The sequence below is a fragment of the Euprymna scolopes genome, chromosome 24 (assembly GCF_053919585.1).
Source record: "Euprymna scolopes isolate OS-2025 chromosome 24, ASM5391958v1, whole genome shotgun sequence".
Lineage (NCBI taxonomy): Eukaryota > Metazoa > Mollusca > Cephalopoda > Sepiida > Sepiolidae > Euprymna > Euprymna scolopes.
The window spans coordinates 33,669,617-33,682,080 of record NC_136505.1 but is presented as its reverse complement, the minus strand read 5'-3'; the positions used below and the strand labels follow the sequence as shown (position 1 = coordinate 33,682,080).

The 12,464-nt window shown below is 34.1% G+C and overlaps 1 protein-coding gene across 5 annotated transcripts in view; it reads right to left on the bottom strand.

Moving 5' to 3' along the window:
* Window positions 1-2,486: 2,486 nt before the first annotated feature.
* The window catches only part of LOC145246652 (ataxin-7-like protein 3), a 103,988-nt gene continuing 94,010 nt past the window's right edge, over window positions 2,487-12,464 (bottom strand). For 4 of the 5 annotated variants that reach the window (XM_080108357.1, XM_080108359.1, XM_080108356.1 and 1 more), the window contains 2 exons: window positions 6,757-6,890; window positions 2,487-3,216 (listed from right to left, as the gene is read on the bottom strand). In XM_080108357.1, the coding sequence (XP_079964483.1) occupies window positions 3,056-3,216; window positions 6,757-6,890 (295 nt within the window). In that variant the 3' untranslated portion in view covers window positions 2,487-3,055. Of the gene's footprint in view, window positions 3,217-6,756; window positions 6,891-12,464 lie in introns of those variants that run through there. The other variant, XR_013863148.1, reaches the window with a different exon arrangement.

Genomic DNA, 12,464 nt, shown 5'->3' with positions numbered 1-12,464 from the left:
TGTGTGTGTGTGTATATTCATGCACACACAAACCAGACTGTTAAATACAATATATCTACTTTTAGAAAATTTCATTAAATAAAATAAATAAAAAGAAAGAAAAAAGCTCGTTTTTTTTTACCCTGCTTCATATTGTAAATATAATTTTTTAGTTGGCTGCCATAATTAACAATCCAAAGACAATAAAAAAAATAAATAATAAATAAAGTTATCTCTACCCTAGATACATTTATACAATCACACCACCATAAAAAAAAAAGTACTTCATTAATTTTTAAATTGTTCAATTTTTAGAGATAAGTACTTAGAATTCTTACAATCTTGGTGCATTTTGATAAATTAAATCTACTGGCAAAACAATAGCAAAGTGCAACAAGCTGCATAAAAAAAATAAACAAAAGATGTGTATGTTTCATCTGAATGGTTTTTATAAGCACTTTAATCCTGGATATAGTAGGCATTGTTACTACTTTCTTTGGTAAGCTGTTCTACAGAGAATGCTACCTTTCTTCTATGAAAATTAAATCACCTCTGCTACATCTTTTAATTGGTCCTGTAGAGACCACGACTCAGTGCTGGGATGAAAACCTCATCGAAAGGTAAATTTAGATATCTGTTGATGATCTTCTACATAAGAATCAGGTCTTCTCATATCTTTAGCTGTTCAAGTGAAGGATAAGCATCCAAAGATCAGCGACCATGGTACATCCAGCGCCATCTTGAGCTGTTTGGACATCAGCAGGCTGACTACTGCATTGCTAGTTCAACAGTTTAGCAGTTTGAATCGAAAAAGAAGCCTTTTAACAATTCAGTTAATTAAATTAAACTTCAAGCACTGTATGTTTTCTTTCCACATTAATTACACATTTCTTTTTTACTAATAACCGATTAGCATTAAGTATCAAAATTAACTTTTTTTTTTAAGTTCCAGTTCTTTTCAAGAATTCCCACTTATTTAAAAATTAAAAAAAATAAAAAATTGTATAATGCATGTACCCATGATGAAACAAAAATATTATATTCCAAAAATTATATAAATTGATCAAGTAGTTTAATTTTTAAACAAGAAAATCAAATTTTATGAGTAAGAGATGAGGCAACTATCTTGCTCGCCAGTTTGAAAATAATCTCAACAAATAAGAAACAGCAATTCATACTAGATTTAAGTCATCTACAAATTTTCATTAATCATTTAAAAATTATTTTCTGCATACAAATAAAACTACTCGATCAATTTAGGTGATTTTTGGAATAGAATATTTTCATTTCATCACAGATACATACATCATACAGATATTTCTTTATTTTTTTTTTGGGGGGGGACAAGAACTGAAATTTAAATTTCACAAAATAATTTGATCATAAAATTAAAATCAATAAAATTAATTTCCATTTCTTTGTAAACAAGTTATATTTTTTCCTTTACTCTCAAACACCAGATAATTTCAGTATGTGTGTATATATATATAAAAAACATAGTCATCCACAATACATATAGATAGATATAACTCATTAAAACTAAAAACTATTCGCCTGTTATCAAAGTGCACCAAGATTCTAAGACTAGTGGAGTACCTATGTTTTTTTATGGCAGTTGATACATCTTATTCTATAATAATAAAAAAAAAATGGTTTGGAACACTATCAAGATTCAACAACTGGTTCGGGACGCAGTCCAGGTCAACCAACTGGTCCGAGATGTAGTCCAGGTCAATCAACTGACTTGGGATGCAGTCCAGGTCAACCACCTTGTCCGAGACGCAGTCCAGATCCACCAACTAGCCCAGGACCGCAGTCCAGATCTACCAACTAGTCCGGGACCGCAGTCCAGATCCACCAACTAGTCCGGGACCGCAGTCCAGATCCACCAACTAGTCTGGGACGCAGTCCAGAACCATCAACTAGTCCGGGATGCAGACCAGATTCACTAACTAGTTTGGGACGCTGTCAAGATCCACCAACTAGTTTGGGACGCTGTCAAGATCATCCAACTGGTCTGGAACGCTGTCAAGATAACTTTAAGCTTAACTTGTCCAGAAGTCAAGATTGCCCAACTGGTCAAAAACACAGCCAAGATTGTCCAACTGGTCAAAAACACAGCCAAGATTGTCCAACTGGTCAAAAACATAGCCAAGATTGTCCAACTGGTCAAAAACACAGTCAAGATTGTCCAACTGGTCAAAAACACAGTCAAGATTGTCCAACTGGTCAAAAACACAGTCAAGATCAACTAACTGGGACGAAATGTAGTCAAAATCTATCAACTGGTCCAGAACCTGGGGTATGATATGAAAAATAGCTTCTTTGCTTTATTTTTCTATGTCTAGAATATAAAGTTCAAGTTATTTTGTTTAAAGAGTCTAAATGACTCAAAGTTTCTAATGAATATATTTATAATATCAGGCATAGTAATGGAGTGGGTAAAGAAGAGAAAAAAAAATACAATGAAAATCTGATTTCTTTTCCTCCCCTTCTCTGTGAGGTTGTTTCTTTCTTTCTTTAAATTTTTTTCTAATTTTTTCTTTTAATTTTTTTTTTTTTTGAGCCAAAGTTTTTTGTTTTTTTATAAATTTCTGGCCAATTTTCTTTCTTTTTTTTTTAATATAAAATGATTGTTACGGTCCTAAAAATGATGGGTGAGAGAGAGAGAGAGAGTGAAGAGGGGGTGGGAGAAAGAGAAAATAATAAATTTTCTCTTTTTATTTGTTTATTCATATGTACCCATCCATGCATAACACATACACCCACCCCGTCCCAAAGAGATTTGCATGGACCTGGGTACACTTATAACAGTAGCAACATCAGCACCATAGTTGTTGTTGTTGTTGTTGTCATCGTCGTAAGAGTCTGATGGCAGGTCAGAGGTTGTGAATATGACAAAGTGTGGGGGTGAGGGGTGTAGTATCTCCTTCCCTGAAGCAAATGTCATGAATCGATGTATTGTAAGACTGAATAGTACACACACACGCACACATGCAAGCATACACACACACAGACGCACGCACAAACACTGATGACGATGAAGATAAAAGCGTCTCACAGCCTACAAATCAGATCATACAAAGTCATATAAGCTGGCACCAACAGGATTGTTGGATGGATGGTTACTACTGGCTGTCGAGCTCGAGCTTGCATTGGATTGCTTAACTACTTTCTTTTTTTTCGTGACTGGAGCTTTTATAGGTTTGCTGTTTGGACCACCACGTCTGCGGGAACCTAAACATTAAAAAAAAAATATATAAATAAATGACAATTAGAAGAAAAAAAAAAAAGGGCAATTATGTAACGATGTTGCATGTCCGGGTAACACTGATTCACCTTGCTCACAGACTAAGAGTTGGGTGGGGTGTTCTACATGGGATTTTAAGGAATTCATTCTTTTCTCTAAAGTCTGGAATATGTCTTTATTGCCGACATGATAAACAGAAACAAACAGTAAAGTTGACATAGCGACAAAAAGTCTGCTTTGGTATCAAGGAAATATTGTCATTTAGTCCACCTGTTATATTTAAGTGACAGACCACCAAGTAAGTGATGAGAATTGAACACTGAGAGATAATACAGTAATACAGTTTCTTTGAGAGAAAAATAATTTGAGTCGAAGAGAAAGAAAGAAAAAGGGAAAAAGAGAATTAAAGAGAGATATGGTTATGAAAGAGAAAGAAGAGATTTACAAGAAAAGAAAAAAGAAAAAGAATATAAAATAATGGGATAGAGAAAGGAAAGAGTAATCTCTAGAGAGGAAAACATAGATGTCTAGAAATTACGTTTGATAAAAACCAGTGTTTTTTTTGGTTTTTTTTTTGGTTTTTTTTTTAGAAATAGGAGATTTTGGCTGACTAGCATTGAAGAGAACGCATCGCCCCTGGACTCAGAAACCTCCAGAAAAGCTAAGTTGAAAAGCTCTTGTTCCTAGCTGGGAGATTGTCTAAACCAGTGGTTCTCAACCTTTTTTTACTCATGGGCCCCTTTTCCCTTCTTTTTATCTTGATGGGCCCATTTATAACTATTGGTCATAAGACAATCTTCTATTTTCCACTAATATAAATTTTGAGGTTTTAATAATCAAAGAAATATTATATAATTAAGCTTTATTTTTAAATGAAAACTAATTTAATGCAAATAAAGTATTCTACAACAACTATAATAATTATGATAATAATGATAATAAGTAATAATAATCTAAATTAGAGTGATAATAATTCTTTACCTGTGGACCCCCAGAAATATTCCATAGACCCCTAGGGTCCATGTGGACCTCGGTTGAGAACCCCTGGTCTAAACGAACCTAGTTGTAACAACCTGTATCAGAAAGCCGTTAAGGACCCAAAGAACTCATCTTTATACAAGTGTACCCTGTATATCTTATTTTATGAGTAATTATTTTATTTGTTTCTAAGAAAATGACCCAGAGTTTTTCTTTACTTATTGAATGTCGGCCTGAGTGAGGATGCAGTTCGTTTCACACATACCCTGACGCCAGACGATGGAAGACACAGATCAGATTCAGCACAAAGAAAAAACAACAACTGAAGTAAACAGTGTTGCTACACAGACTTAGGGTCATGCACATTGTATGCCTTCAGCATCAGAGCGGTATTTTCCAATGACCAGTGAGAGTCACCCACTTTTGAAGGGTCAACCACTAGACAAAGCTAAGAGTGTAACCCTGCTGATTTGCATTTACGGTTCCGCGAAGCAGGATTGCAACAAATGCAGCCCAGAGGACATAGGGTTATAATTAGAATAAATTAATGAATACTCTACAAATTTCATATGTATGAAATTTGTAGTGTATTCATTTATTATTCCATTAAAGCTCTTAATTTTATCAACTTCTTCCAGTTTTGATGTTTAGGGTGCTGTGTCTCGAATTCTGGGAGAGCCAATACCTGGCAACATCCTCAACTTGTTTTCGATGCAGTCGAAGGGTTTAGTGTCGTTCAATAAGTAATAGCTCTGACAGACTTCTCATTGCAGTAGAGCTATGAAACTTGACGCTTATTAATCTTCCTCTACATAGTAACCACCCAAAATTACACATTTCTGGAAACAGTTTTTATAGATTTGTCCTCCAACCATGACATGACTTCAGAAATTAAGGCTGCATCATCTGGGAAATGCTTTCTTTTCAAAAATAAACTTCATGGCTAGGAAGGTGAAAATTAGGAGAGTAGGAGGGTGTGGAGGGTCAGGAGGATTTCATAGCCACAAGCCCATACTTCTAATCTGGCAACATGTGTAGGAGGAGGATACCATTGCTGATCTTGCATCGCTTCTTGATTTTGATAGCTGCTTTTGATTTTCTCGAAAGAGAAGCCTAATAGGCCCCTGTAATTATGGTAGCCTTTGCCAATAAATCTGTCATCACTACTCTGTTCTAATTCTAGAAGACTATGCGCATGATTTTACCAGCAAAGGGTTGTCCCCTTGTCATCTTTGAAAGTGGTGAGTTCAAGTCCTTCCACTGCATTGACTAGGCTTTAGTCCCTGGATCATAGTAACAGACCCAGGTTTCATCCCGTGTAACCAGTCTTTTGAATAATTTTGACACATTTTTAAATCTATCTTCAAACACTTAACGCAGAAATGTGGAAAAAAATGTCAGGAACCTGGGAATCCATCTGACCAACACTTAAAGCATATAGTCATGAATGCTAGTTTCAACAGAACCTGTACAAATCTTGATCCCTTAGGTTATTTGACAAATAGATTGATCATCAAAAATGCCGGCCTCATCAATGGCAAAAAGGGAGCAACCAGGTCTGGGAGCTATTTTCACAGATTTCTAGCCATGTTTGAATTCATGCCAGCATTTTACAAGGCCATATGATTGGGCATCATTACCATATGTTTCTTTTGTGTTATCAAAAGTCTCCTGTGGTATGCATCCTTTCAAATACAGAAACAGTATCACCGCGAGATACACATCCCATTCACAGCACCATATTGAATTCAGTAGACAAGTGTTTAACTGTCTGATCAATTGATCTACAAAGAAAAAAACTGAAAAGAACACTAGAAAGCTGGAATGTTCAATTATGCTCAGATGAAAAAACTGATGAGTGGGTCATCTATTATTGTAAGTATTGCTTTAATTCAAGCAAGAAATTTTGGTACTTCTCCAGTTTAATCAAGACATTAAAAAATGAAAATATCGAAAAAAAGGTTATATTGTACATATCTATTTTGGACTGAAGATCTCCGAAAAAAAATTTCACTTAATTTGCTTGAGTAGTTTTTTTTTTTTTTTACAGCGGAAAAACACGTTATGACAGCGTATTGAAGGTAGTCATCTTTGAATTTTTTTTAAACACGCCATGGAGAGATAATTCAGTTTAAAGTGCCGACATTCCCTCCCCATCTTTAATACTTGCTTTTCTTCCTAAAAATCGAACCTTTTGCTCGGTATCATAGCAAATTTTTTTTTCGCTGTAAAAAGAAACTTGATGAAATTAAGTGAAATTTTTTTTTCAGAGAACTTCATTCGATAATGGATACGTACAATATAACCTTTATTTTTTTCTCAATATTTTCATTTTTAATGTCTTGATTAAACTGTACAAGTACTGAATTTTCATATCAACCATTGTAGCCCATTTATGTAGGCAAGCGTATTTGAATCTATATATAATTCAATTATTAACTTTACCTGCATTGGAATATAGTATTACATCGAAACATTGTTAATAAAGGATTAAAAAAGTTTGTTTTGTTTTTTTTTTTTAAGTTTTCAAAGAGGAAATAACTAGTTACCATTACTGGATGATGTTGTTGTGGAATCAACTGGAGGTGATGCTTCCCAATGTAAAGAGTCTCGCAGTGACTGTACATCTCCATCTTCAAAACTGTCTATATCAACCTGGACATCATCTGCTTCCACAGCATGGCTAGAAGGAAAGAATGAAAACGGATTAACAATCAAAGATTTTTTTTTTTTTTTTTTAAATACAAAAAAAAAAAAAGGGGGGGTTACTTAAACTACTCCATTCATAGAGAAAATTCCAAGTAATAAAGTGTATATTATATATTATGGTTCTTATTTCCTTACTTTTTCGCAAGGGCAGAGTTAGACACAAGTTTCGCTTTTAATGTGCGGAAAATAAACCTTCCCAAAAGAGGGAGCGCTCCGAACTCGGATAAAAATAAAAGTTCAGTCTATAAGAATTTCTCCTTCACTGAGTGAGGAAAGAAGAACAGATCAAGTGACATGGCAGAACAGATAATACACTTGGATCTTAGCTAAAAGGCCAAGTGTAGATTATGTTATTATTCTGGATCCAGCATAATCACATTGTCACAAGTTAAGTAACATTGAGCCTGGTCAGTACCAGATGTTTGACCATTTGGAAATACCAGGCGCTGTATATAGAACGTCAACAGCTCCCTGCATGAATTGTAAAAACCTAACATTTCCTCTAATCAGAATATGCATGCAACTGGGGACTGCTTGTGAATTTGATATTCCCTAGACACTTCCTCTTTAGAGGAAATCCTAGGATTAATAGTTATTTGTTACAAGTCATGTTCATGTTTGTATTATTTGGATTATTCAGATTACTAGTTTCATCTTGGTTGTTCTTTTACAAGACATAATGTAGGTGACTGCAGCAAACAGTGTCAGATAAAAAAAAGTTGTATTATACGTAATTATATTTTTGCATAAAATGTTATTGGTCATGGTTTTGAATTTGTTTTTAGTATTATAAAAGATATACTACTTTATAAAATATTTACTGGTTTCTTTTTCTTTTTAGAAAAATAAAAAAAAAAAATTTTTTTATCTGATATCGTTTCGCTGCAGACTTAGAGTCGCCTATTCTTCTGCATGACCGTTTCAGCTAATGGAATCCTGTAAGCTTTTTCAGATTTCTATCTTCAAACTATATGAACGATTTTAGTTTTTATTTTCTGTAGTAAAGCATTGAATCTTCAACCTTCAGAAGACTGTCACTAAGAACTGGTTGCTAAGCAGTATCTAACTGATCCACGTAGGCAATTTTTGTAATTTTATACCACTTAGAAAGTCTGATAAAGATTTTCAAGTTTTAAAATGTGAACTGAAGAAAGTCTGACGTTGCATAGTTTGAAACAGTGAAAATGACAATCAAGATAATAGTTTGTGTTATGTCGATTAATCGGAATATTATTCTCATCTTGAATGTTATTAGCACAACGTTTTCGTCGCTGCAACCTGCGACCTTCTTCGGTTGTTGAAAACATGCTTCTTTTCCTACTAAGGAAAAAGAGAATTGGCTCTGCATTACAAGAATTCAAACCATTTGTTTGAGGGTGGGTCTGTAGATCATAAAGAAGATTCAATTATCAGGGGTCACTAAAATTTTTTTAAAGATTTCCTATGTCTGAATTTTTTGGGATATCTATACTAATTGTTAATATTAGTGAAAAAAAGTTTTATGAAACAGAGGATCGATACCCATGCATATTTGTTTTTGTTTTTTAAAGACGATGTAAGGGGAGCAACTCCCAGAAAAAAATTTTTTTTATTGTGAAGTTGGGATGGGCATATATCATGTTTTCTTTTTCTGTAATTTTGGAATTAGGTGTCCAAATGTAGCTTAGATAACACAAGCATTCAGATCTCATCTCAAAAATTCAGAAATGCAACAAGAATAGTCATCTGAATTATCAATCCTCATCTGAAAAAAAAAAAATCTTGAAATCTAAATTTAATCAGTAAATTTTCAAGCAAATACAAAAGAAAATTAAAATCTTATTACTTATCTGCTGTTCTGAATTTTGTGAGGAGGTATAAAATGTTTGTATTGTTTTGATTGTTTGGATAATTATTCTCATCCTGAGTGTTACTGGCACAACGTTTCGGTCAACAAAACCTCTGACCTTCGGCAGGTGTAAACTCCATGTTCTTTTCCAATTAATTATTATTCATTTAAACATTTTAATAGTATTGAATAATAGACATCAAACCCAATTCACTACACAATGTATTGAAAATCGACAATCTTACCATAGGAGAGAAAAGACTTTAAAAAAATATTTTTTTTAATATATTAAAATTTTTTAAACATACTTACTTGATATTTTAACTGAAATTATATATTATGTAATTTTATTCATTGTCCATCTGATTTTTTAACTTGATACGATCCTCCTGTAACGATGCACTATACATAAACTGCATCAAACGATTTATTGCAGATTAGTAAAATGTCAATATTTCACTAAATATATGTCACAAAATAATAAAAATTGTATCATCAAATGACTGCTTTAAGATTAGTTGTTTCACAAAATTTTATTCAAATTCATGTGATATCCACAAAGTTATGACATTTTATTCTTTATCAAGGAATTTCCACTGTCCATCGCTTTATTGCAGGTCTTTTAAAATGTTGTATTAGGACAAAAATACAATGTCTAACCATGAAAACTTTACTTTTTATTATACTAGCATTTCAGCCCGGCGTTGCCCGGGTGTTTGGAGGTGTGTGTTGAGCAAAAAACAAAAAAGTGGTAGTAGGAAGGCAGCCTCGAACCCATACCGTGAAGGAGGAAAAGAATGGGGAAAAAATGTGATGTCTTTGCTGTTACGACCACCACCAAACAGGAAGTGACATAGGTTTAAATTAAGGCTAGACAATCGAAAAGAGGGGATGACTTTCGAAAATATTGGTGAAAAAAGCAACCCTCCCTATAGAAAAGTACCCAGTTGAGGGTGAAGAAATTAATGTTTTTAGCCAATTTTTCGGTATTTGTCATCTGAAGGGTCGAGTTTCAAAACGATACTGATCTTGTGATAATTTGCTGTCTCTGTCGAAAGTTTTAGGCACACATACATGCATACATTTATATATTGGTAGCTCAAATTTTCGACCCAAACTGATTAAAAAGCTTGCCCTATCTCTGAATACTCTTTATGTAAAATTTCAAATGTTTAGACCAGAAATTGTCCGAGTAATTTTGTAGAGACTGCAGAGGTCAAATTTTTTTTTTTTTTAACTTTGACCCCTATTATCACCCCTTAAAATTTAGTTTTGGGCTCAAATCAAGTTATTAAGTTAGATCCATGTCCAAGGAACCTATATCTAAAATTTCAATTGTTTATACCCAAAATTGGCGGAGGAGTTTGGTAGAGTTCTCAAATGTCAAATCGTTGAACTTTTACCCCCTTAACAGCCAAATTTCTGGCTGAAAACAGATTACAAAGATTTTCCCAAATCTCACTATCCTGTATATCAAATTTTCAGTCTGTATACTGAAAATTGACAGAGTTATTGTGTAGGGAAATGTACACAGACACCCACACACACACGCACTTTTATAGATATATAGATTTTTCTGTTAAAGGATAATAAACAAAAACACATCCTAGGTGCTAAATCCACATATCCACAATTTTTTTAAATAACTTTAAACAACCTTTTGTCGACCAAAGAAATTAATTGTTTGATATGAAAAGGAGTTATGGTTCTGGCGACATCAACTACTTTCCTCCACGGAGCATCCTTTGAAGTAAATTGCTCTCCTCTCATATAAACAACTCTTTTCAATATTGACCACATATGTTCAATGGGGTTAAGATCCGGAGAAGACGATGGCCAGCTTATGAAGGTTTCTTTAAAGAAGCCCATAGATTCAAGGAAGGCCGCAGTCGTCCTAGCAGAATGGGATGGTGCATTGTCATGCATAAAAATCATCTGAAAGCGACGTGACAATGGTAGGTCATCTAGCCATGGTGACACATGTTTATCCAAAAAGGCTGTGTATGCATTGCTGGTAAATTTTACACCCTCTGGAACTCGGAATGATCCAACCAACTTATCCCCAATGATTCCCACCCAAAAACATGATGTCTTCACCTCCTTGTTGGCGATGAACTCTGTAAGGCGTTGGAGTTCTGTTCGAGTTCCAAACTTTGGTCCATCCATCCGGACCGTCAAGAGTAGCACGGGTCTCATCTGTAAATAGGGCGCATTGGAAATCCATTTTTATGTAATTCTATTCTCAGGCCATTCGTTCTTCCCTATGTTGTTTGGTCAATGGAGGCCTTGACATAGTTTTGATGTTCCTTGCCATCTCATTCAACACATTACATCGAGCCTGTCTAGATCTTGGAGCGATTCCAGCTCTTGCAAAAATGGAAGCACTGGTGCTGTTTGGATTTTGGTTTACTTCCCTACGAATTTTCCGAATATCACGACGTGAACGGTTTCTCCTTGTGCCCTTATCCTTTCTGGATTTGGTGTTGGGGTTGTTCACGAATGAAGCCAAAGTTCTTGGATCCCTTTCCAGCTTCATAGATACATCTTTGATGAAGAATCCTTCTGGGAGTCCAGCAACAATCCTTTCCTTTTCAATAACAATTAATCGCCCCTTTTTTGGCATTTTAAAAGACTTGCAATAAAGCGATGCACAGTATAAATTACTTGATAATAAATAAAATATCATAACTTCGTGAATATCACATGGATTTGAATAAAATTTTGGGAAATAACTAACCTTGAAATAGTTATTTGATGATACAACTTTCATTTTTTTGTGACGTATATTTAGTGAAATATTGATATTTTACTAATCTGCAATAAAGCGATTGATGCAGTTTGTATATATATATATATATATATATATACACACACACACACATATCCATGGACACATGTTTTGCAACATGGCTGACTATACCAAGGTTCGATTGTACACCTACAGAGCCTGTGGATACAGCGAAACATGTGTCTGCAGATAAATATTTTATCCATAATAATTAAGTAAATAGATAAACAATGAATACATGTATATGTAGATATGTACATGCATGTATCTGTAGACAATTCTTGCTAAAAAAACTTCCCGGGGAAGTCACTCATACCAAATACAATTATCACCAGAAAAAATAACAAAAAGTTTGACATATATAACACACACATACTGGTTATGCCTAAAAAACATGCACTTAACTATAGTGTTACACTAATTTTATCATTTGAGTAAAAAAAAAAAAAAAAACAACATTTAAAATGACACTATGCATCTCCAATTGACATCCTATCACCACAAATGCGAAAACGATTCCATTTCTCTTTCGGGATCATTTTTCTCATCCCTGATTGAAACCAATTTGTTAGCATCCACTAATATCCAAGCCATTTTTATTTATCCTTCCTTTGTTTTTTTACAATTCCAATTCACAGATTCTATTTCCCAACAAATTCCACTTAACCTTTTCAGTGTTCCATCATTGGTCAATTCTTATTTAGTGCACTCGGTCCAGACATTAGTTTCTTGGCAACGTCAGTTTGGAAGAGCTCTTCATTTTCTCTCAACATCTGATTCATGTAATTAATTTCTTGTAATTGGTAACACCCATGAATCAACTTGTCTTATCAATTCATTCATTTTATATGGGGAAAAATGAGGCAGTAAGGTACTTATAACTCTTTTCACAGAGCTGACAGATGCTTGAAGTTCAAATGAAATACTTACAT